A 24292-nucleotide genomic window follows, 5' to 3' on the forward strand; every position below is an offset into this window, starting at 1 on the left:
AAGATGAGATTTGGAACTTAAAATAATCCTTAAGAATGCTATGAATTTGAATCCTGAATCCTTATTAATAATGGAAGAGATTTTCAGGCTATTCCCTTGTGAGCCAGTGGTTCACAGTTCTAAATGCAAGCCCAGTAGAACACACATCTCAAATTCAGCATTTGTCCCTGCAAAAGCAATAGGAGAGCCCCACTTCTTCTGAGGAAAGACAGGAGATCACATGCATCTTGTTGGACTACTCTCACTTGCACTACAATGTGTTTTTTGATCCACAGAACTTCTATCTGGAAAGCTGAAGGGAAGACTATCAGAATGTTGCTATTTCAAGTAAGAAAGTCTGCTCAGCTTTCTTTACACACATTTTTTCAGTTTGTTATCAGTCTAGGTATATCATTTAATTTGATGAAACCTGGATCATTGCTGGACTTCAGAGTTGAAGAGAGGTTGAGTGAACTACTATTTAATACCATTTTTGCTACCAGAGCATGTGACTGTTAGACAAAAGTAAAACACTAATTTTAGAAAAAAGAAAGGAAGGAGAAATTGTTTCACCTTATTCTTTAATGAAGAATTTTGACAGGCTGTTTACAAGTTAATTTTCTTCCAGTCTAAAATTTTGTTCCTTGTCTAAAAAGAAGACTATTTTTGTAAAGAGCTGGAAGGTTAAAATACAGAGCTGTACTTTGAAATAGGAGGTATTTTCAAATTGAGAAAAAAAATTACCTAAAAATCCATTAATTCAGAAGTACAAACTTAAAGTCTGCCCTGTAATTCCTAAATTAACCCCAAATTTAAAATCTTATTTCTGTCACTTGAGGTAGTTTGCTTATAACTCCACTGCAAATTAACAATGAAACGTTTCAGAAATACAATTTCTTAAACTCTCTTAGAAAAGTACAAGAATTGTTTTATATTGTGATGCATGTTAACACACTGCTTACTTTGCTTCAACTTGAAGGGCTTTTTTTTCCAGTGTCGTAAGTAAAAGAATGGAAGTGATCATTATCAAGCCAAACTTCCTACAAGAGCAGATAATAAATGCTATCTGGTTTAAACTGCTGACGGACTACTCAAGTCTAACACCAAGAACTACAGGCTTAGAGATCTTCCTCAACATTCTACAGCAAACTTGAGAGCTGTAATAAAAAACAGTAATAGAAAAGCCTAGGATATTGCACACCCCCCAGAGTAGCAGGGAAAATCAAAGTGACAAAGTTCCTGCATTTTCAAAATGTTTGTTAATTAAAATTTCCCTAGGAAGAGAAAGCACTTCATGCAGAGAAGAAAAACACTCCTGCAAGTCCTTGTCAATATAATACAGGAGAAATTCTATCCTGCATAGATTATATCTGACTGTGAAATTTTAATTATGCTGTCCATATTTAAGTATAACATCTGGACTAATTGTAAACACAGTATCACTTTGCTATCCATGAATTTTCTGCCTCATTTTGGTACTTTGTTACTGATCACTTACTAATATGTGCTGCTACACTCATCATTACCCCATTTTTCTGTACTTCATCACTGATGGATCCAATGGAACTTGATTCCCTCAAGAAAGATTATGAAGTCAGTGAAAGTGTAGCCATTTAGAGAGAGCATCGTGCTTATAGGAGAGGTTTAACAGATGGCTTTCTAGGCTCATCAACACTGAGATTTGCACAAGACAAAAACCCAATGAGTGCTGATCTGTTTCCAAAACTGACTGCTGAAAACCATCTCCATAGTTGAGACTTTCCCTGTTTCCCACGTACCACTGCATGCACCGTTGCACAGTTATATTGGGTATTTTATCAAGTTCTTTACTAGGAGAGTGGTTAGGCCCTGGAATGGGCTGCCCAGGGAGGTTGTGGATGCCCCGTCCTTGGACGTGTTTAAGGCCAGGTTGGACGGGGTCCTGGGCAACCTGATCTGAATATGTATGTTGGTGGCCCTGCTAGGCAGGGGGGTTGGAACTACATGATCCTTGGGGTCCCTTCCAACCCGGGTGATTCTGTGATTCTGTGATTCTGTGATTTTAAGTACCCACACTTACCTCTGTCTATTGTGTTCAAAATTACTGCAAAACTACTGTCATTTGTCTTACTGCTAGCCACCATGTTTTCATGGACACATCCTTAATGAGCAAAGGGGCAAAGCTTGAAAATAAAGGTACCTGGGGTGGGGGGGAGATAGGGAGAATTAAAGCTTCAAAGTAAAGTACTGAGTCAAGGAAGAAGTAAAATTACTTTCTGGCCAACACTGGTTACTAGCAGAAACCCTGAAACATCAAATAAACACTTTTTGCAGGATTTTGTATTGACTTCTTACTGTGCTTTCCCTGGTTGATATTCTTTCATCAGTCTTCATAACTGAGAACTGCATATCACTGGGATCTGAACTCACTGAGGTCTGCAAGAAAGAAATTCAGATTGAAAAATCAGTACACAATGCAGCAAATATCAATGATAAATAATTGCATTATTTCTGCTCCATATTTTTAAACATTAAGAATTGCTACAGCATTTAGTAACAAAAATGAAAAAAGTTGAAAAAAACATGAAATTAGTTTGAATCATAAGGATGTGTTACCATGAATGATGCTGAAAAATATCTTAGCAAGTTAGAAATTTAGATAGGGAAAGATCCAAACGAATAGGAAGCTCTGCACAACAATGTTTTACAAACAGCACTAACTGATACAATAGAAATAAGATTATTGCAGTGCAGTATCAGAGAGAATAACCACCATAAATGATATATGCTATATTTACAATGTATAACAGCAATAATAAAAACTACCTGGTCCATGCAGTGACAGCAAAGTAGTTGCTTTTGTAGTCAATATGAGGTTAGAAAAACTCATAAGGAAACCTTGTTTTGTCTTTGCTGTCTGAACTACACTGCTTCTCCTACTGAAGCTAGCTAGGTTAAAGTACAGACACATCCTAAAAACTTAATTTATTATTTCTTCATCCATATTGGCCTTCAGACATAAAGATGGAAGTGTATGAACTGAGCTACGAAAGACCTTTGAAAACCATGAGTGAAACAGCATTTGTTAAATGTAGAAAGAGAATTATATTCATTTGCATGTTGTGCAGCAACTGTCATTGCTTGGAAAGACTCATCTGTGCAAGCAAATGGAATGCTTGAGAAGAGAATCTGAATATACTTACATGAAACACTGAAATTAGCCTCTCAAGGATGTGAGAGGGCCAGCCTGGAAGAAATCACTGAATACCAGAGGCAAGATCCTTATTTAACCAATCTAAAGCAAAACAAACTCTAAGGACTTTATAAACAGTTGTGAGAGACCTGTCCTGTGCTGCTACTGAGCAAGTCAACTTAAAATTGCACTCCTACGATTCTCCTGTAAAACATACAGGCCAGGATAACAGATAAGAGAAGCAGAGCTATCGAGATCCTACTACCATCAATTATGCTGCATAACACACAGGTTCAAATATTTAGATTTGCACCCCTCCTGTTACCAGTTTTCCCAAAGCCTCCCTGAAAGCAGAGATATGGAACAAAGCATCAACACCTCTTACACTGTAGCTCTCTAGCTCTCCTAAGAACCAGGGGTATCCATGTATGTCTCAAAATCAGAGATTATAAACACTACCTGTCTTATAGTATCCCCTTCCTGATTGCTTATAGTAATCATTTTATCTTCACCACCCAGAGCCAAGAGGTTTTCAGTGCTCCAACAACCACAAGTAATTCGCTTAGTGTGCTTACCTGGAAAAGAAACATACAACACAAATGAACAAAACAAAACAAAAAATCTGGTTCAGAAATACACTGTATTTTTGGCCACTCAAATGCAGATTATCAGAATGCGAAGAAACTTAAAATTCAATAGTCAAATTTTAATTTTTAACCTTTCAATCCTAGATGGAAGTGTTTTGACCTTCCAGGAACTTGCACAGCCCCTGTTCTTCCATTTTTTATTTAAATTAAATTTCTACCCTTAATTTTTCTGTCCACAGGTGTCTTACACGGCTAACACACTGAACTACAGAAATACTCCAGTAACAACAACAAAATAGATGATGAAAGTTAAACGTAATTTTTGATTTGCATATTCACACTCAGAACAAAAAAAGGAAAGTAGGCATATTAACAAAACTCCACCATTTCAAAGTGCAAGCCCAGGTGCAAAACAATGCATACCAAGAATAGGAATCTTGCGAGATGTCTGACGGTTATATATAAGTAAGTTCCCCTTAGTCGTTCCAACGGCGAGTAAAGCTCCTACTCGAGACCATAATAGGAAAGACAATGAATCCCTAAAATAAAGAAAATTATTATTTTCCATAATAGATTCCTTTTGTGTCCTTACAAAAACATTTTCATAGGATCATAGAATGGCCTGGGTTGAAAAGGACCACAATGATCATCCAGTTTCAACCCCCTGCTGTGTGCAGGGTCACCAGCCACCAGACCAGGCTGCCCAGAGCCACATCCAGCCTGGCCTTGAATGCCTCCAGGGATGGGGCATCCACAGCCTCCTTGGGCAACCTGTTCCAGTGCCTCACCACCCTCTGTGTGAAAAAAACTTCCTCCTAATATCCAAACTAAACCTTCCCTGTCACAGTTTAAAATCCCCTTGTCCTATCACTATCAACCCATGTAAACAGTCATACCCCCTCCCGCATAAATGCTCCCTTCAAATATTGGAAGGCCACAATGAGGTCATACTTGCATACATGTTTTGAAGTTTTATGAAACCATACACACCAAAGCAGAACTTCTAAAGGAAGCACACAGTCTCTACAAACAAGTATCAGAACTACCTGAGTGTGCACAAAATAATGGAAGTAATAAAAAGTTGTATGAGGTAACGGAATAAGCTGCTGCAGCAGCCCACAGTGGTCTAAGTCTTCAAAAACACCTCTTAAAAACAAACAAACAACTCTTACCTCATGCCACTGTCTAATTGGCTTGTTTTGCTTGTGTTGGCATCCCAGAGAAAAATGGCACTACATCTGTCTGCAATTATTGCTAAGGTATCTCCATCCTTATCCCAGTCCATAGCAACACAGTTACTGAAGAAAAAACGTAGTTTTGTTAATTACATTAAACTATGTTTAAAAGTATACAGAAAAAGCTGTAATTCTGCAGTTGAAGTACCTGTCCTTTCCCTTTCCTACCAAGCAAGCCCACGACAGACTTATCTGGAAAGTGTATTTTTGTAGCAGCCGTGCCCACACTCAAAGCTCATAAAAATGACACAAGCTGAAGCACTTGAAATATCGCCACTTGGATTTTCAAGAGAGAGTGAAAACCTCCTGTAAGGTCCTATCTTCTTAGACTCCATTCATTGTTGGTATTTTTTCTTCTACTTCAATAAGTGTAATGACCCTGGATAAGAAAGTCTTTCAGAAGCAGGAAAATCCTTTAGCAAATTGTTCCCAGAATGATCAGAACAGGTTTATCCAAGAGTTTCTGATGAACTGGAAACTGAACTGTTTACCACACACATATAAAGTACCATATACTGCAGACTCTCTTTCCACTATGTAAGTTCACAGCTTCTGGTTCAAAAGGCATTACCTTGTTACTCAAATTAAAACTCCTAATACAAGCAACTTTAGAAGCGTCCTGCTGAAACTTACACTGCTACAAATGAACTCAATAAGCCTCCAACTCAAGTTCTCCTTTTTAAAAATCTTCCTGGGGTTAGTCCAGAAAAAACAACGTTGTCTATTCCCAAAACACACGTATGAACACTTACGAGCCAATCAGAACATCAAGAATGGGAATAAAAAGGACAAAAAGAAACAAACAGGAAAAAAATTGATAAGAGTTAAAGAAAGAAAATTCTATCAATGGAATGGTAAGAGAAACTTTGTGACATCAACTATTAGAGCAGGAAGTATTTGATATCCTGAAGTACATTCTTAGATACCTACTGCTACATCAGGTGGTAATGGTGCCCAACACAAGTAGACTTACAGAACACAGTGATGTGAGGGCATGAAGTCACAGTGTGTACACCTGGCCACCTGTACTCTGTTCTGATGGACTGGCTGCCTTTTAGCAGTGAGAGTACATCTTCCAAAGGGCGTCACTTTTTAAATTTCTTCTGAGAGAAATCCAGTTTCTATACTCTAAACATCACTCTTCAGAGTGAACGAAAGCATATTAAGCAGGAAAAATAGGGAGATTCACTTCAGAAGCACACTCCCAACCTGAAGCAAAAATGCCAACATATACATTATGCCAGTGATACAAGCAAAAGGACACCAAAACACAGGATATCATTCCTCTGTGAGACTACTATGCAAATCACTAGAAAATAGGCACTGGCAAGACTGTAGTCATAAAGAGTATAACATGGATATCCTGTATATGACCACATTATATTCTTACCATCATACTAGGCATCTTCTAATATTTTTAATGAATCATATTGATTCTATTATTTATTATTAGTAGCAATAATAAATAACGGTTCAGATATGAGGATGTATATTTCCAGCTATCCTTGACAACTTAGCATAGCTCAGATTTTAGTGCCTCATATTCCATACACACTCATCAATTTGTTTTCTTTTCTAGGTACAACCACCATTTGTTCCTAAGAAGTTCTCAGACTGCATGAACACTTTGAAAATAAAAAAGAAAAAACAACTGAAACTCATCTTAGCACCTACCCTGGTAAAGTTATTTCATTTCTCTTCTGACCATGACGATCAAAAATTTTCACAGTGTGATCACCTCTAAAAAGATTAACACACAAAATTATTCCCTTTCTTCATCTATTATTGTCTATTCTTCATCAAGTTACAAATAAAAACTTTTCCAACATTGAGATTTTATAATTGCAGTAACACAGCTCAGAAGTATCATGTATATGCAACTGTAAGACATTTTGCTTTGGTTCAGATTTACTTGACAACTGTTTTTTTTGGCTCTACTCTCAATGATTACTGTGGAAAATACAGTAAATATCTGTAATCTTACCCTGTTACAGCAAGGAAATGTCCCAAAGTTTTCTGCCAAGCAAAATGCAGTGAGGAACCAGACCAAGCTTTTTCTAATAGACTGAATACTTGCTGGAGACACACACAGATAAAAAAAAAAAAGAAAAAAAAAAAAAAAAAAAAAAGGGTAAATGACACATGTTACCATCATAAACTTAAAACAATATTGGAATTTCCCCCATGAAAAAAAAAAACACCACCAGCTTCCAGATGATTCTAGTGTATCAAAGTATCCAAATTCAAGAGAATAATCTTTTGGCTTAAGCTGGAGGAATTGAAGTTGCTGATGCTGGGTGTTGTCACTGAGAACTGTTGTGACTCCTATCAGTGGGACCACTCTTCCTCTTGAACGACTGCATCAGACTCTTTTCTTCATATCCAAAGGTCATAGTACTTAATCCTCTAAATTTTATGGAGAAGCATAGGACCAAATAGCACCTTCAGTCACAGGGGACAGCAAAACAGAGCCCAGTATCTAGTTTTTTAAAGTCATGTAGCTGTTTTGCTCTCCCTAAATTGTTGGGTCAAACCGGGGGTGCAAAACAGCTGTACAAGGTTTTGATTTCTCAGCACAGAACTTACCAGCTTCCCGATGTTTTACTCCATCTGCACAGACCGTTCTGTAAGTTGGCTGTAAGACAACGCCAACAACTTCACCCTTTTCTCCCCTACTACACCGTCGGACAAACACCACGCCTGGGGATCACTGAACACCCAGGTACGTTTGTTCGGTTTGTGTTTTTTTTCCCCAGGGGTCCCTAACTCGCAATAAACCGAGCGTTGCGTGACACGGGCACAAACGACGCCTGACAACCGCGTTCCGCTTTGAAGCCATTTTAATGAACCAGCGGCCAGCTCCAGCTCCCCGCAGGTCATCCGACCCCTAATCGCGAGCAAGAAGCGTTCCCCGCCGCGGGCGGACAGGAGCACAGCGGGGCAGCCTGAGGGCCGTTACCAAGGCGGCGGCCAGCGGTAACGGCTCCACAGCCCGGGACTGCCACGGCTGAGAGCGCCCCGCGCACCCCTCATAGGCCTCAAGAACCGCACCGAGGCGGCCGAGGCGGCGCGGAGTACGAACTTCGTCACCCGCTCGCCCTGGTTGACGCCGCAGCCCTCGAGGCCGAGATCCCATCAGCGAACGCCTCCCCGCGTACGGCGGCCGGGCGGACTTACCTTCATCGCGCCCACCGCTCGCCGCGCAGCGCCCCGCGCGCATGCGCAACCCTCGACCCCAGCTGAGAAGGAAACCCGAACCCTCCCGCCCCGGCGTCCGTGTCACCGCGGAAACGAGAAGACCGCAGCCAATCAGAGGCGGAAGGCGGGGCCGCTCGCCCGAGCCAATGGGAAAGCGGAGATTCCTCCGGCAGCGCCGCGTGGCCGGTAGCGTACGCCGCCGTGCGGAGTGGGGAGCCGCGTACGGGCAGAGAGAAAAGGGCGGTTTCGTAAAGCGCGTACAACGAAGGTGTGCTGTAAAAACAACCTTTCTTAATTAAAGGTGCAGACTCGGGTACGCAAAATCGACATATCTAAGAAAAAAAAGGCACCAACCCACTGAAAGCGCATTTAAGTTCAGCTGTATTCAATTTCGAACAAAGCAGGTTTCAACACCAAGTTTCACCGCTTAGTAATTGCCTTTAAACCAATAAATAGTTCGTCGAGAGCATGAACACATGAAATTTAAAATTACAAATGTACAAAGACTTTGGGTGTCGGACACTTCACACTCGTGGAAAACATTCTGCGAGCTGACAGCTCGACGCTCCGGCAGGAAGCAGCACGCCGCGCTGCCCGCCGCTTTGAAAACAGAAGGAACAAGGCACAGAAAAGCAAATACAAAGAGACTTCCAGAGAACATTCAGACTGTTCAAACGAGTGTGTGGCAGAGCGTAGGAGTCAAAAAAGGCAAATGATAAAGCATTTGGAAAGAAAAAAATAAATCCTGTGAGGCATACACAACTCTCCTACAAGATGCTGAACATGCTCATACGGCAGCTTGGCTCTTTGCATTTTGAAGTAACCTCGCTGGAGAAAAAGACAGACGATTGCTTCATTTCATCTTATAAAATTATACCTTTCACATTAGTGCAAAGCCTCATGTAAAACATATTGAGAATCAATGTAGACTCTTAGTCTATTTGCAATGGAATGCTTTGAAAAATTCAAAGTGCTCTTACTAAATTGGTTAACTTCTAATCACACTTCAGAATTCTTCCCACTAGTTACTCATGCTTATAGAGTTTATCTTAAAAATAGCAATGTAAATATAAAAACCAAATTAGAGAAAAGGTACAATGTTCTCCATCTTATGGAAAACCTTCGAATATCCAAGTAGTACACTGGATTTCAGAAACCTCCTGCAGACATAATTAAATAGCAGATTTCTGTTAGCATTATAAGACAATATTTAAAATAAGGCTTTGGTTAAATAAAAATATTTCTAAACTAGGAATGATGGTAAAAGTGCAAATATTCACCAAATACACAACTTCATTTTTAAGGCAAGCATTACACCTGCCATTTGCAATGGTTTGCATTGGTTTGTCAGCCTGCACTGTAATACCTCAGATACCCACAGAAAAACATGTTTATTATAGGCAAATTAAATATACGGGGTTAAATTCTGTAACTCGCTTCACCCAGAGGTGTCCTCAATTGTATCGGTGGAACTGTGTTTATTAATGGCATCATTTCTCTGCATGTTTGAGGAGTCAAGGCCATAAATCAATAACATTTGATTATCCCACTGAGTTCACAATAAGTTCACTCATTTCTTAGCATTTCCTCAATGGAGATCCCTTGCTGGCAACATCTTGGTTGCAGCTGATTTGCTTGTAATTCTTCCAATGTGCAGGTAACAAAGATAATTCTTTAGAAAGTGCTTAATATTGGTCCAAAAGAATAATATGTATGTAGGTCGGAGACCAAACACTTTGTTGTTGTAGATATCCTGCACCTCATATTCTTAACTGGCTTGAGGAAAAAAGATATCAGCCGAGTCTGTCGTAGTGGAGAAATTCACTTTCTCAAAGAAAACAACCTATAGTTTCACAGTCACAACACATGCTCCAGCTCTTCCTAAGCACAACGGTGCAACCTGTAAGCAAAAACACACATTCATTAGAGTAGTGTAGTCAGGTTTTAATCTTTTGTCTTAAGATTGACTATGTTTGATGTTTGTAATAACAGTTGCACAGCTGCAGCAGAGAGGTGGTACCATCCACACACTCTGTTATCTTGACTTAAAATAAACAAACATATAATACTGGCCCAAAATTCAGACTTTAACAACTGTCTGTTCAAGGTAAATCAGCTTGAAAAAAAAATGGGGGGGAGGAGCAGAGAGTGGGGGACTAACATGAGTTTTTCATAGAAAAGGAGTATTCTCTTTGCAAAAAGAGCCACACTTGAAATAAATGTATAGCATGTTCTAATCAGAAACTATACCTGTGTCCATTCATTTGTCTGGGGATCGTAAGACTCCACTGTGTTAAGGTACGTTTGACCATCATATCCCCCAACAGCATACAACTTGTCACCAAGAAGGCATACTCCCACTGCATCTCTGCTAATGCTCATAGAAGCCACAGCAGTCCACATATCTGTTTTCGGATCATACCTAAAAGATAATTTGTGTCATGCTCTAAAACTGTTGCCAAAATTTCAAGAATAAAAAGAAAGTACTGGAACTGACACTCTCAATATAGTAGGGAGCAGGTATTGCAACACAGACTTGGGTGTTAATTTCCAAGGACCGTTTTCCCTGATCCTTTCTTCTAAAATCTTTCTTTAGTCATCCGATAACACAGTACTAGTTACACTCTGTGCTGCTTTCCATGCAGCAATATATACATACACATATAGCTGTTCTTAGCATATTTCTTATTGCACTGAAAAGCGTACCACTCTGGAACCAGTTCTGCTGCTGTACTACTCTGAAGTAGAGAAAGTACATGATAATTATTAACTGTCACAGCATGGGCTGTTCAAGCTGAATGTAATTGTAAAGAAAGTTACTTGTCAAGAGAGATCACCATTTTCTGAAGAATCCTGTTGGAGAAAGTTCTAGAGGAAGTGCAAAACTCTTAAGACAATTTACAGCACTTCTTAATCATAACTGTGTATCATAAGCATAATCAAAACAGTTTAATTTAAAAAGTGCCATTCTAGAATAATATCAGCATTCTTTACAAGACAAACTAATGATCAGGTAGGAGGGTCCATGCTATCATTATGTTAAGAAACTTACTTTAACTTGACAGAAAGAGACAAAAATAAGTACAGATGCTTACAGTACAACTGATGGAATCGCATGGCTCTGAAGAGATCTAAGGAACTACACAAAGAACATATTTATTTGGCCACGAGACCATCCTAAGATCATACTACCTAGAAGCAAGTGGTCTTATAATTTGTTTGCATAAAGAACACAGAGGTAATGAACTCTTAATTTCATCTTTTGTTGTCTATTCCAAGTACTGCAGAAATGTATATCTTATGCAAACATGACGATCATCATATGGAAATGCTGACAAAGCTCATGCTGCAAGTTGAAGTACAATGTAGTGAAAGAAGGCAATTCTTAAGCTGCAGATAGAATTTAAGTTACTTCATCATTAATTTAAAAAGTAATGTACTTCTCTGGAAAAACTGACTTTTATTGCAGCATATAGTGGTAAATAACTATTCAGAAGCTTAATGTGATTAAAGTAATTTTTTAAGAAGCTATTTCCATGAAATAACGGTAAGTCACTCTTTAGACTGACATTTAGACTGGCAAGGAAAGACTGGATGTTGTGTTGAGGGACATGGTTTAGTGGGAGCTATTGGTAATAGGTGAACGGTTGGACTGGATGATCTTTTAGGTCTTTTCTAACCTTGGTGATTCTATGATTCTATGATTTTTAGAACCACTGGGAGGACATGCTTTCACTGGGATATTACCTTTCCACGCAGTCTGACAACCTGGATGTTAAGTTTGATGCTGGGGCATCGTGACCACCGATGGCATATAAGAACCCATTCCACGTAGTTACACCTACACCACCTCTTCTTTTTGACATTTGAGCACAGAGGGTCCATTTGTTTGTATGAGGATCAAAACATTCTACTGACTTAAGACAAGAACTTCCATCTCGACCACCAACTGCATAAAGTCTATAAAATTTGGGAAAAAAAAAAAGTCAATAAATATTGCCTGAACAAGATGCAAGTTAACTCAAGTTTCCAGTGATGTATGAAGAACTTCCAAATATCTTAACAAGGTAAGTTTAGAAGACTTTAAACTTTCAATAGGATATTCTATTTCTAAAACTCAGATCATACAGTTTTGCTCCAATCTTTTCCTACTGTGATGATTAACACACAATAATAATGACAGAAAATGGATTATACCTATAGCATATTTACATTCCAACTTGTGCACATAGCTGAGATTTTCAAAATGTGTGATTTGACAACGGTGCATCTCTAGCAGCATCAGAGGGACGAGTTCAGTAATCTACTCATACAAGAACTCTGCCTTGCCTCTTCTTAGGCATCATGTATTTTTGAGCCTGAAGTTTAGTTTATGAACAGCAGTGCTATGTTAAGTCCCTTACATCCACTAGGTGGCCTAGCTTCCTCAGTTCTAGCATTTATTATTAACAGGATTTTAATTCTTTGGAAAATAACTATGTTCTAAAATAATAGTGAAATGTGAGACTACTTTTGGAGCTTTTTACCACACCTGGGACTCTCTGCTGAATACACAGGAAGCTTCAGACCTAACTTAAGCATTGAGTCTGCAGTTCCAAAAGCAGCCCAAGGCACCCTGCTTGCTGGTTGTTCAAGTTCTTCCCTCCTTCCTGCATCCAGGTGAACATTTTCACTCATTCCTGGACTTGTTCCAGATCTCACAGGACCCTTTGCAAGTGCATTTCAGCTGTACTAATTAAGCTTTCCATGAAAAAAAAAAAAAAAAAAAAAAAAAGAAATCATGAAAAGCTTTTTGCTTGCTTACAGTACTCAGGCAAGCTCAAGGGAGATGTGTCAGGACATAGCCTGGAAGAAAAAGTTTATGGTCAAGAGAGTGAAATATTCTGATATAATAATAGTAAATTAAGTTAACTTGGTATTCACTAGCCATAACGACAAATACATGATTTGGATAAGCTGACTGCAGGGCTGGTGGAAAACAGGATAGACTGCTGGGTGCAAAGGGCTGTGATCAGCAGCATGAAGTAACTGGCTGGCAGCTGCTTACTAGTGCCATTCCTCCCAGGCTGATAAAGTGCCTTGATACTGCTTAATGTCTTCATTAATTATCTAAAAAAAAAATGTAATGGAAAATCAGCCTTAGGAAGTTTGCTAATAACATCAAATTAAGGGGAGTAGCTGGTATGCTGAAGGGCCTGGCTGTTATTCAGAGAGACAGGCAGCAAAAGTGGCTGCAGTCTTAAGAAGTTCAGGAAAGGCAAAGTCCTGTATGTGGAATGGCATATTCCCAGGCAATAGTATAGAGTGGGAGATGACTGAAGAAAATGCAGCTTGGCAAAAACAGACTTGGACTTCAAGTAACCACAGCTAAGGTCTCCTCCTTGTTCAGTACGTATAAGACTGCATCTGGATACTATGTCCATCTTCGGGCTTTTGGTGTAAGATCTGCTTGTACAGGATCAAGTCCAGCTGATGATCACTAATATGATGACGGAGCTAGAACATAACGTCTAAGAATTGGGCAGTCTTAAGAAGAGGTAGCTAAGGAGGTATCTCACTGCTGTCTCCAACCCCTAATAAAGGGTTATATAGGAAACGGTCATCATTCTCAGAAGTATACAGTGAAAGGAGAACAAGAGGCAAGTTGAAATATGGGGAATTCCAATTAGATTGTAGAAGAAAGACATTTGATACAGTGATGGTAAAATAACGGAACAGGTTGCCCAGAAAAGCTTTCAATCTCCATCCTTAGCAGCTATTTAAAACTCAGGAATTACCTGAACTAGCTCAGTTAACATTGAAACTAGATCCTACAACTTTAAGGTTGGTCCTGCTATGAGTTGTTGCTGGATCAAATGACTCCAGAACATCTCTTCCAACCCTAATTCATCTAGTATTACATGACTCCAAATTTACTTTGGTAATTACTTTGTTCAAGTAGCACTTGTACTTTGGACTCTATCAAATAATTAAGCTTTGTCCAAAGGAAAAAAATGTCACTGGAAGTCTAGGAAACATGGCCTACTAATAAGGACTGAAGGAGCTAGTGTTACTCTCTCTTGAGGAGAGAATCCTTAGGGGACATGCGTCTTTAAGGAAAACATGCTGTGCAAATGGGAAGGAAAATAGCAATTTTCCATGGTCACTTCTGATAGTACAAACAAAAAAATAACAAACCAGCAAATGATACTTATGCATTGACAAATGGAGAACTCAAAGCTGTGTTAACAGTTAAGCTGGTTGCTCAGGGAAGTTACTGGAGCTTTCTCAGTGGAGAAGGATAATAAAATCTCTTTTGCTGTGAGAGTTTTAAATATAATTGCTTCAGCTTTGTGGTAACCGACAGGATCGGGAAAACTTGAGGCCACTTGCAACCCATGCCCTGTGACAGCACAAAATGACCTAGTTGTCTGAGTATGACTTGTACAAAGGATTTAAGTATATTTTCACTGAAAAACAGCTTTAGAAATTTCTGGTACCATTCCAGATGAGATTTAATTCTGCCATTTCACTATTCTCACTGAGTTAATAAGATACAATGTGAGTACTTTCCCCTAACTTCACAGTGATTTTGGAAGTTGATTTTTCAAAGCTATCACAATAGGAGGAAATCACTGGAGTCTCACTGGTTCTTAATGCTATCAACATCTTGTATGTCAAGAGAAATAAGTCATTTAGGAAAACCTGTAATTACATATTAGATAAATTGGAAGTTGCCTTCACATACTTTCCATTTAATATTGCTACACCAACAGTGCTCCTTGGAGTTGACATACTAGCTACAAAGTTCCATTGACGAGCTTGTGGATCCCATCTTTCTACTGTATTCAGGTAGCTCCAGCCATCATGTCCTCCTACAGCATACATGGGGCCTTCCAATACAGCTACCCCTAAAAAAAAAATAAAAAAAAGGTTGCATTTTCCTATTGGCGTGTGCATCAAAAAATATTTTAAAACAAAATCCAGCTTTCCTTTAAGCAGCCATTGCTGCATATAATCTGAAGGAGAAAAGTAGTTCAATAAAAGGTTGGCATTAAAACAAAGACATCCTCCCACGCTATCTCCAAAATGTAATTCCTGGATAATTTTTCATCAGCTAATCTTTCAAAACATGAAAACGTTCAGCTTTTACAGAAAGCTACATACCAAGACCATGACGATGTGTGGACATAGGTGGCATTACACTCCAAGTTTTTGTTCTAGGGTTGTAGCACTCCACGGTATTCAAAGTTTTCAGTCCATCTCTGCCACCAACAACGTACAATTTATCATCTAAGACTGCGACTCCAAACTGTAATCTACGTCCGTTCATGTTTGCAACAGGAGTCCACATGTTGGTACGAAGTTCATACTTCTCAATGCTCGTAGCTCCTGAATGACAACACCCGCAAGTCAGTAAAACAAGCTTAATCTGAGCTATTAAAGTAGCCATTATTTCAGCATTATGTTGATCCTACATGACTGCATGAAATGCCACAGCACGTTCTTAACTGGGTACACAAATAGTATTTTTTGAATTCCTCAAGAACCAACCACAGCATAATAGATAAGGATTTTTCAGTGCTTTTCAAGACAAGAAGCAGAATGTTTAGCATCTTTAAAGAATGAAGCCTTTAGTAAAATGAATTTTAGGAATACTAATCAACTTTGTTAAATGCAATTATATACTGAAATCAATTGTTTCATAATACTAGAAAAAAAATCTGAAGTTACGTGACATGAACCTTTCGAGTGCAACACAGACTATGAAAAACAACTAAAATTTGGAAGCATTAACTCCAAAATACAGAATAAATGAAAACAGATTATTTACCGTAACTTTTCTAACTTGCCAGATTCCTTCTAACTACCATTAGACAATATTGAAGCTTACATAAGAAAAAAACAACCAAGCAGATGGCAGGCCTATTTAACAATTAGTCAAAAAGCAATTTTACTTTTGCTTTTATACCTGTGCATGTCATCTTTGTACATTTTCTGTCACTGTCTTTCCAGATTACTTCCCACTCAAGTAAATGCGAGTTAGCTTTCACTCAGTTCAACATGTTGCTACTCAGAAATCAGATATTCCCCCAATAATTTCAAATCAATCATGACTGTAGCTTCCAGAATGTTTTTGATAACTTCAGTGCTACCTAGCTTCTTAAATCAAATGTACACTGTCCTTTTATGATGTTTGCTTTCTATTCTGCAGAATGTTTGACTTAACGGAATATGTTACATAATTAATATGTTATAAAAACGTACATCCAGCATTTCTTTAAAAAAAAAAAAAAAACGAAAAAAAACAACCCTCAGCAACTAATCATTATATAAGCCAAGACCTTTTGTTGCATCCATTCCTCCAACTGCAAACAACACTCCCACTGTAGATTTTCTGGGTTTGGTGCGAGGACTTTGCAACATAGGTCGTCTCTCTGGTAACAGATGGTACTTCATTGCTTCCATAATGAGTTTTTGACACTCAATGTCATCCCTAAAGAGTGCATTATTTTCCATATCTGCCAGAAACTGCAAAAAAGATTGAAAATTAAACAAACTGAATTGCTATAAGCTGCACAAAGTATAAAAACAATTAGAAAAATAGTTTATCCAAAACCTTCCATTGCTTTAAAATAGACTTATATTCAAAAAGTTCATATAAACAAGATAAGGGTAGATAGATAAAACAGCAATTAAAAAAAAAAATCAGTTTTGAAGTGGAATCCTTGAGTATGAAAATCAGGAAGGCCACCTGATCTTAATGAATGACTTAAGCCTAAGAAGAAAACAAAATCTTCTGATGTTTCAGTGCCACCCCAAGTAAGTTCAAGGAAACAGATCGGACTTCAGGTATGCGAGTCAGTTCAGTCTCACTCCAATTCCCAGATGCACCCAGTACAGGCCTGGAAAGCTGCTTCAGGCACAGGCTAAATGCTTTAATATGTATTCTATTCTTGACTCTGTTAGTGACCCACAGTAGGATATCAACTATTACAAACAGCTAAAAAATATTTTATTGTTAAGGATGCTAGCAAATTTGAGAAGTGTTACACTTTCATCTGACCTAAATAAAGGCTACTAATAAAAATCAAGTTTAAAGATTCTGGACCCTTTTGTATTCCATGTTTGTTAGATTGCTAAAAATGTATTAGTAGATTAAGCGTCCCAACTGCAATTTTTACAAGTCTAGACAACTGGCTTTCTTCTGAGCTATAAGACATGGCCTGAGTAACAGAAGGAACAAGAGAAACACCCTACTGTGACACTGGAAGTTGTCACAGTAAGAAAGAGAAATGCTTCTTGCTTCCCAGCACAAAATCCATATAAACATTAGAAATACCAAGTCCACAAGCCATGATATTACTGCTGAGCTGCTGACAGCCAATAACAAAACACAACCAACCTACCTTTTTCACTGGTTTCTCATCCCCTCTCCCAAACTACAGTGAAGTTTTCTCATAGTACAGTCTCAATCTCTGAAAATAACTTAATCTCAGATAAAAATAAATGCAATCTGTAAGGGATGCTCTGAAAGTAATGCCTCTTATTTTGCTGACCCACAACATCAGAGGTGGATGGCGGTGGTACAGCAGCAGAGACTGAAGCTTCCCACCAATATTCCATTACAGTTTGTTGCTGTGTGACAGATGGCAGTGGAAAGGCACTGACAGAGTGGTGTCCAACATTGAGCAAAGGTGTGTCACTGAATTCTTATAACGTGGAATAAGTTGCACCCAGCAACATTCATTGGCGCTTGTCAATATTTATGGAGACCTATCAGTGGGTGTGAGCACAGTGAGGCACTGGGTGGTGCATTTCAGCAGTGGCAACAGTGAAATGAAAGACAAATCATGTTCCAGATAGCCATGTAAATTTTTAGAAGTGTGGCATGCAGGCTCTTGTTCATCTCTGGCAAAAAATACATGGCTAAGAGTGGTGGCTACTTTGAAAACCAGTGTTGCGTAGCTGAGAATTTGCTCAAATAGTGTTGTTGTTCTCTTTGTAGCTGGAGTTTCCATGGAAATAAACAGGAGGCATCACTTTCAGAGCAGCCCACAGAAGACTGTTTTGGTATTCAAAAAATTAAAATGTTCTTTAAGTTACATTTACTGTACAGGAATATTCTGAAAACATTCTTCACTTAAAGTACTTGGAATTGGCTTAAGTGAAAACTTTCCTTCCTGTTATTTCCAAGTTTTACTATTTACATAGCTCCACAAAGCATTTATAACTCCGTAGTTACAAATGATATGCAAACATGAAATTGTAGTCACTGGAAACCTGATGAAGAGAAATATAGCACAGATACTCGACCAGAAAGGAAGATGAACCCATATTGTAACTCAGGAAATGGTTAATCATCTTTTTCATTTATTCATCTACCAGAGATGGAATAGTGGCCACCTTACAACTTAAGAAGCCGACAAATTTTCATCTTTATCTTCTTACAAGTATTTAGGACACTGTTTGCATTAATGAAATAGACAATTCAATGTTATGTACAAAGAGATGCATAGAAATACAACTGATGAAACTGACAATTCATCACATTTGTTTTCTGTTCCAGTGCTACAGTTTTGAAGTATTTCCCAAAGTTTTTTTCAAGTATATTCGGTCTAGTATTCGTTACAGCTCTGCTTGCAACATTACTGATTTTGGCAAGTTGTTCAATTTTCCAATTTTATTTCTTTCAAATAGCTTTAATTCTTCAACTGTAACATAATGAAAAGGTTTCCAATTTTATGTTTTCTGTCAGATTGCCTCATGTCATCATGAAACAAAATGTGATTGTGAAAATTCATTAGGGCCGTTTGGGGCACTTTAACCCAATTTACTTGTCGCTCTAATTGCTCCCCCTCAGCTTAAGCACTATAACTTGCTAAAGTAATAAAAAAAAGGGCAACGACAAAATATCATATTAAAAATTTAAGTGTATATATTTGGCAAAGACATGAAAAATTAAAGATAAATTTCACAATATGTGAAATATGATATTGCTTTTGTGTGGCATTCTGCTATTTTCCTAATTACTTATTCACTGGACATAACTTGATTACAGTGTATACTTCTGGAGAAAATTCTGTACCTTCAACTTATAAATTTTTTTCAATTGCATTAAATAAAAGAATTACAAAAGTGGTTACAGACTTTATACTTAAACATCAATTAGTTAAAAGCTCAAAAAAAAAAGATTTCCTTCAAGGTAAACTGGTTTCTTACACTGTATTATGCTTCTGGAAGCAGGATGTTGCAAAGTCAAGGTCTCAAGCAAGAAAATACTGCCACTGTATATGTAATAAACAGTATGAAAATATTAATACCACAGAACCTGCTTATGCATCTTACCAGCCATCAATAAGATTCTGGATTAGAGGCAATACACAACATGATTTGTATGTATCACTGAATCAATTAATTTCAGTTTCCATTGTGTTAATGAATTCTACTTAGCATTCACATTTTGTAAAAAAAAAAAAATCCCTTATTTAATAGAGATAATTCCCACTAAAACTGAAAATCCAAGAGAAAATGCTTAGACTTTGCGCATTAAATATTACTAAATCAAGGGACAGCAAGGAAGACTAGCACAAGAAGAACTCAGATAGTTTACATGCCTGCTATCAGATAAAAACTACAGTGCCACACATGACACTAACAAAAGGAATAATTTCCTAGGGTAGGAAAACTATCATTAAAAACTATTCAAAAAAAAACAAACAAACTTGTCTTCCTCTACAATACATGTAAATGTCCAGCGAGGAGAAAAAGTAATGACTAGGAAGAACAAGAAGTACCCAAAGATGGATTACCAAGAGTTAACAGAAGAAAACAAATGATTCTAAATTATTTACTCAAATCCATTTCCTTAATATCAAGGACAACTGCTAGCTACGTGAAGGAAATACAGTTATTCAAAATATGCTGTTCAAATTCCATAAAGAAGATAGTTAAAAGGACACGTTCTAGTGACAAATATATCCTCAATAATCATCTTTTTGGGCAATGGAAACAATTTTTATCATAGAAGCTCCATGCCCTGTTGTGTCCACTCAGATCTCAGGGTAGGATCAGAACATGCTGCAGTTCACAACAAAGTATCATAACTATACAGCATGTTAAGTCCTTATATGCAGCTCTAAGAATCCAAAACACTAAAGAATCTTGTGATGCTTTTGTGATTTGCCACCATCTCTATACAGATGCTGTAGGTGTGCCCACTATAACTATGGTATAAACTAGGGAGGAATTGAACAATTTACTTGTGGAGCAAGCAGAGGCAGTCTAATGTAAGCCAGGAGTTTACTGAGATCTTTCCTTCTCTGTTCCAAATCATGTCGAACCCATGTAAGTAGTGCATTCAATATAGTTTCTTCATTAGGAATATTCATGTCATCACTTGCTAAAAGCTTTGCAATTTCAGTGGCTGGCAGCAATAGAAATTCCTGGTTTCTAATTACTTCCATGAAATTTTCCTGAAAGAGAAAAAAAAGAAGTATTTTTAATATAGCTGCCAGCATCATCTGAAGACAGTTGCAGGTTTTGTTTTTTTTTTTTAATGAATTTCTACTATCCTTTCCCACTTGTCCCTCCTTCACACCATCTCTCAGTTATGCCAGTGAACACTACTAGAGAACTGACCTGGAAGGAAAAAATATGTCCTGAGTTATTTTGACTAATAATTACTTCCTAGACTTTTATGGCCCCTCTTATACAGTACATTAAAAAAAAAAGAAGTACGATTTGTTTCTGTTGACTATGAAGATACTTTGTCAAGCAAAGAGCACAACATACTATAAGCAGCTACTGGGTACATCTGTAATATATTTCATTACTGGCAGATTGAAGTATGGCATTTTGTTTTCAGAGGAAGTAATTTCACTGTTGATTTTCATTGGGGCATCTGAAGTTTATTACTTCGTACATTTTATATAGCTGATCGAACAGACTGGCAGGAGCAAAACATACAAAGAATCCAAAATACTGTACACCCTTTCATTTATTAAGATTCAATTTTATAACTTTTTTCTATCATTTCCAGCAACAAAGCCTTACTTTGGGGCACAAAAATTACAATATGTAACATTTCTCACATTGATATCCCATTACTTCAGAACACAGGGACAGGCAGAATATTCCATATGGATTCTCGTAAGCTTAGGCAAAAATAGCAGAAAAGTATGTATATAGAAACATAATCAGCACCACGCACTTACAGTGAGAAACCTGAATCTTATTTTTTATTTGTAAATGTAAGAGAAAGGGTAAGATTATATTGAACTTGCTTCCCACACACCTTTACAAGGCAACAAAGGAAAGAAAAGTTGAAGCAGTCTATAAACAGGCTCTTACACATTAATAGCTCAAAACCTGACTACCTCACACTCCAAACTGAGAGTAGCTTCACAACAATAAAATGGTATTATCACCAATTTAGTAAATGTAGCGTTGATTGCTAGATAGCTAAATAACTGCATACTGATTTTGCTCTTATATTCCATATATCTCCAAAACCCACAGAGGATAACATGCACTGGATCCACAGTTGTGGAAGTCTAACTTCCCCCCATAACAAAAGTAGTTCTCTTTAGTATCTTGTTCAATGACTTAGAAAGAAATGCACACTAACGAAAAAAAACTTTGAATTAAGACATACACACACAAAAAACATCTTCAGAGCTAGAAAAACAACAGGGAGAAACTTGAAAACACAAGCAGGACCAGCACCGCAAAAGAGATATGAATTTAGCAGAAAACGTCATGAAAAACATACAGTACAGTTTGGCATCTTTGCAGCTGATATTAGGAGGAGACCTTGAAGTGTTATCCATGCACATAGCAAGCAACTGTGTATTCCTAGACAGAATTTAGAAAGAAAAATTTTACACTCACTATCTGAAAAGCCTTCCAACTAGAGTGATCCAACCAGCTACATAAAAGTAGCAATTCCATGTGAAAATTGTAATGGATTACAAGGCAGACAGAACTGTCTTTTCCTCTTTAAGTACTTACTACAAAATTAAAGAAAATGAGCAAACATAAGAACTATAAACAGCGAAAGGACCACACAAATACTCAGCAACACTACACATGCAGTTTGTTTATTTTACTCAGCTTGGGAGTAAGTTACAGTTGAAAATTATTTCCAGAGATTAAACATGCAGCCCACAGAAATTCGGATTCTACTGAGTTCATTTCTTTCACTGCTGGTTTTCAGTTGATTCTGTCCCAGAGTGTATGCAATGCAAGCTGGAGCAGTGCTTTTAGTTTTGGTAACAGACAGGCACCGAGCACTGACACAGAGAAGTCAACACTTACTACCTTAAATTTTCCACACTGCCTACCTGGATCACAGGAAGAAGGGAAAAGCACCTGTATGGAAAGTTTTGTTTGTCTCTGAAGGCAACAACAAGCTGATCTTGTCTAAGACAATAACAAGTCTTCTCTGGAAAGCTTTTTTCCAGCTGGATTTAATCACTTCAACAGCTGTTAAGCGTAAAAAGCATGATTTTCCTTCTTGTTGCTTGCAGACAACCATGTTCTGATGGGAACAAATTCAACTTCCTCTTGCTCCCATTCTAATTTTAGAGTAGAGATTCCTTTTGGACAGAATATCAAAGCATTCACAGCCACAATCTTTGGCCTATGTATGGGTTTTGTGTTTTTTATAATCAAAATCTGACAGTTCCTCTTCCTCTACAGACAGAGATTCTGAAGACAAAAAGGAGGAGCCAGTGTATCTCCTAGCATTCTTAACCTCTTCATTAGCCTTTGCTTTCCTTCTTGTTATGGGAACTCTCTGTGGAAGAACAGGATATTTCAGAGAACAAATGCCCTGCAGTTTCAGTTGGAAACTTTATCAGACAAGCCGCCTGAGTTTTACGTGCTAAGTAACACAGGGACACAGCAGCGTTGTTCATTCAGATCACAACCTTAAATTCACCCTTAAGCAGCTGCAGAATGAATAATACTTACATTCTTAACTGGAGGTCTGCCTGGGTCTTGGTTCAGAGCAAAAAATACTAGGAGCACATGAAAAAGGTCATGACACTTATTTTCGAGTTTAATCCAGTTAAATGGTTAGGCTCCCCCTGCTCTCCATCAGAAGGATAAAAAAATATATATATATATATATATCTCAGAGTACATCAAAACACCCCCAAGCTGAGAAGAACTGTACACAGATGTCCAACAGGAAGCTCTAGCCACAGAGAACTGTTTACACTCTGAACCTGGACACAGCTGAAAAGCAGAATTGCTTGATTCGTAAGATCTGAAGGAGAATGTAGTTGATGGCTGTTTTAGTGAATTACAACTATATATGCAAAAATACAAAATCCTTGTTTTAGGCATTAATGAAAATGAGGGGTCTGGCCTCTTGAGGACAAGAAGAAGTGTGGCTATTTCTCTTCTTTTCATATCTGGAAGATTTCTGATGAAATTCAATGTAACTCACCGTGCTCTGATGTGTGGAAAGGTGAACAACAAAAATTACGAAGACACCTACAGGTGGACTAACTAAGGCACTATCAGATTTAATGTTTTAAATGTCTTTTTTTTTTCTTTAAGTTCTAATTAATGAAGTACAAATTAGACTACTAGAAGATACTGCCAATTACCTAAGAACAGCTCTGCTCACCACAGATACTTCGAGATTTGAAAATAACACTGGCAACTTTTTTCTCAACTGAAATTAACTTCTCTTTGGTTTACCATCTTCCTTTGTAAAAGAGAAGCTAGTGTAGGCTCTAGGTACACTATCAACTATTTCAGACAAACAAGACAAAATGCTGTTTCTTCAGACGTGAAGACAATTGATCAGCAGGCATTATGCTAGAGGGCAGGAAAAGTGCACAGAAGGCACTCTATGTGAAAAGTCATTATAAATTAAGTGAATAGAGACATTACTGTCTAGGTTAGTAAAATTCCTAGATTTGTAATTACATGGCCTCAAAACTATAGCAAAACAAGAAACTCTTTGTAGAAAAGATACCTTGATCTAAATACATCTCATGATCATGTCAACTGTATTTTTAAATCCCTGACACATTAAAAAAAAAAAATAAAATCAAAAAAAGAACAGAGCTGCTCTTCAAAGAGCGCTGCATCCACAACTGATCGCTTCGGTTTATTTCATGTTT

General features: G+C 37.8%; 2 protein-coding genes across 10 annotated transcripts in view; both read right to left on the bottom strand.

Moving 5' to 3' along the window:
• WDR19 (WD repeat domain 19) overlaps window positions 1–8237 on the bottom strand; it is a 38139-nt gene extending 29902 nt beyond the window's left edge. For 3 of the 6 annotated variants that reach the window (XM_048941299.1, XM_048941297.1, XM_048941296.1), the window contains exons 1-7: window positions 8151–8237; window positions 6958–7049; window positions 6648–6713; window positions 4911–5036; window positions 4162–4277; window positions 3611–3726; window positions 2314–2394 (exon numbers count right to left, since the gene is read on the bottom strand). In XM_048941299.1, coding sequence (XP_048797256.1) covers window positions 2314–2394; window positions 3611–3726; window positions 4162–4277; window positions 4911–5036; window positions 6648–6713; window positions 6958–7049; window positions 8151–8156 — 603 coding nt within the window. In that variant the 5' untranslated portion in view covers window positions 8157–8237. Of the gene's footprint in view, window positions 1–2038; window positions 2294–2313; window positions 2395–3610; window positions 3727–4161; window positions 4278–4910; window positions 5037–5946; window positions 6256–6647; window positions 6714–6957; window positions 7050–7559; window positions 7576–8150 lie in introns of those variants that run through there. The other 3 variants (XM_048941301.1, XM_048941300.1, XM_048941302.1) reach the window with 3 other exon arrangements.
• A 459-nt stretch (window positions 8238–8696) lies between these two features.
• The window catches only part of KLHL5 (kelch like family member 5), a 48473-nt gene continuing 32877 nt past the window's right edge, over window positions 8697–24292 (bottom strand). For all 4 annotated transcript variants that reach the window (XM_048941572.1, XM_048941571.1, XM_048941570.1 and 1 more), the window contains 7 exons: window positions 20414–20626; window positions 16496–16682; window positions 15318–15542; window positions 14899–15061; window positions 11919–12131; window positions 10422–10593; window positions 8697–10071 (listed from right to left, as the gene is read on the bottom strand). In XM_048941572.1, the coding sequence (XP_048797529.1) occupies window positions 10015–10071; window positions 10422–10593; window positions 11919–12131; window positions 14899–15061; window positions 15318–15542; window positions 16496–16682; window positions 20414–20626 (1230 nt within the window). In that variant the 3' untranslated portion in view covers window positions 8697–10014. The remainder of the gene's footprint in view (window positions 10072–10421; window positions 10594–11918; window positions 12132–14898; window positions 15062–15317; window positions 15543–16495; window positions 16683–20413; window positions 20627–24292) is intronic.

Source organism: Lagopus muta, chromosome 4 (assembly GCF_023343835.1).
Source record: "Lagopus muta isolate bLagMut1 chromosome 4, bLagMut1 primary, whole genome shotgun sequence".
In the NCBI taxonomy this organism is placed as follows: Eukaryota; Metazoa; Chordata; class Aves; order Galliformes; family Phasianidae; genus Lagopus; species Lagopus muta.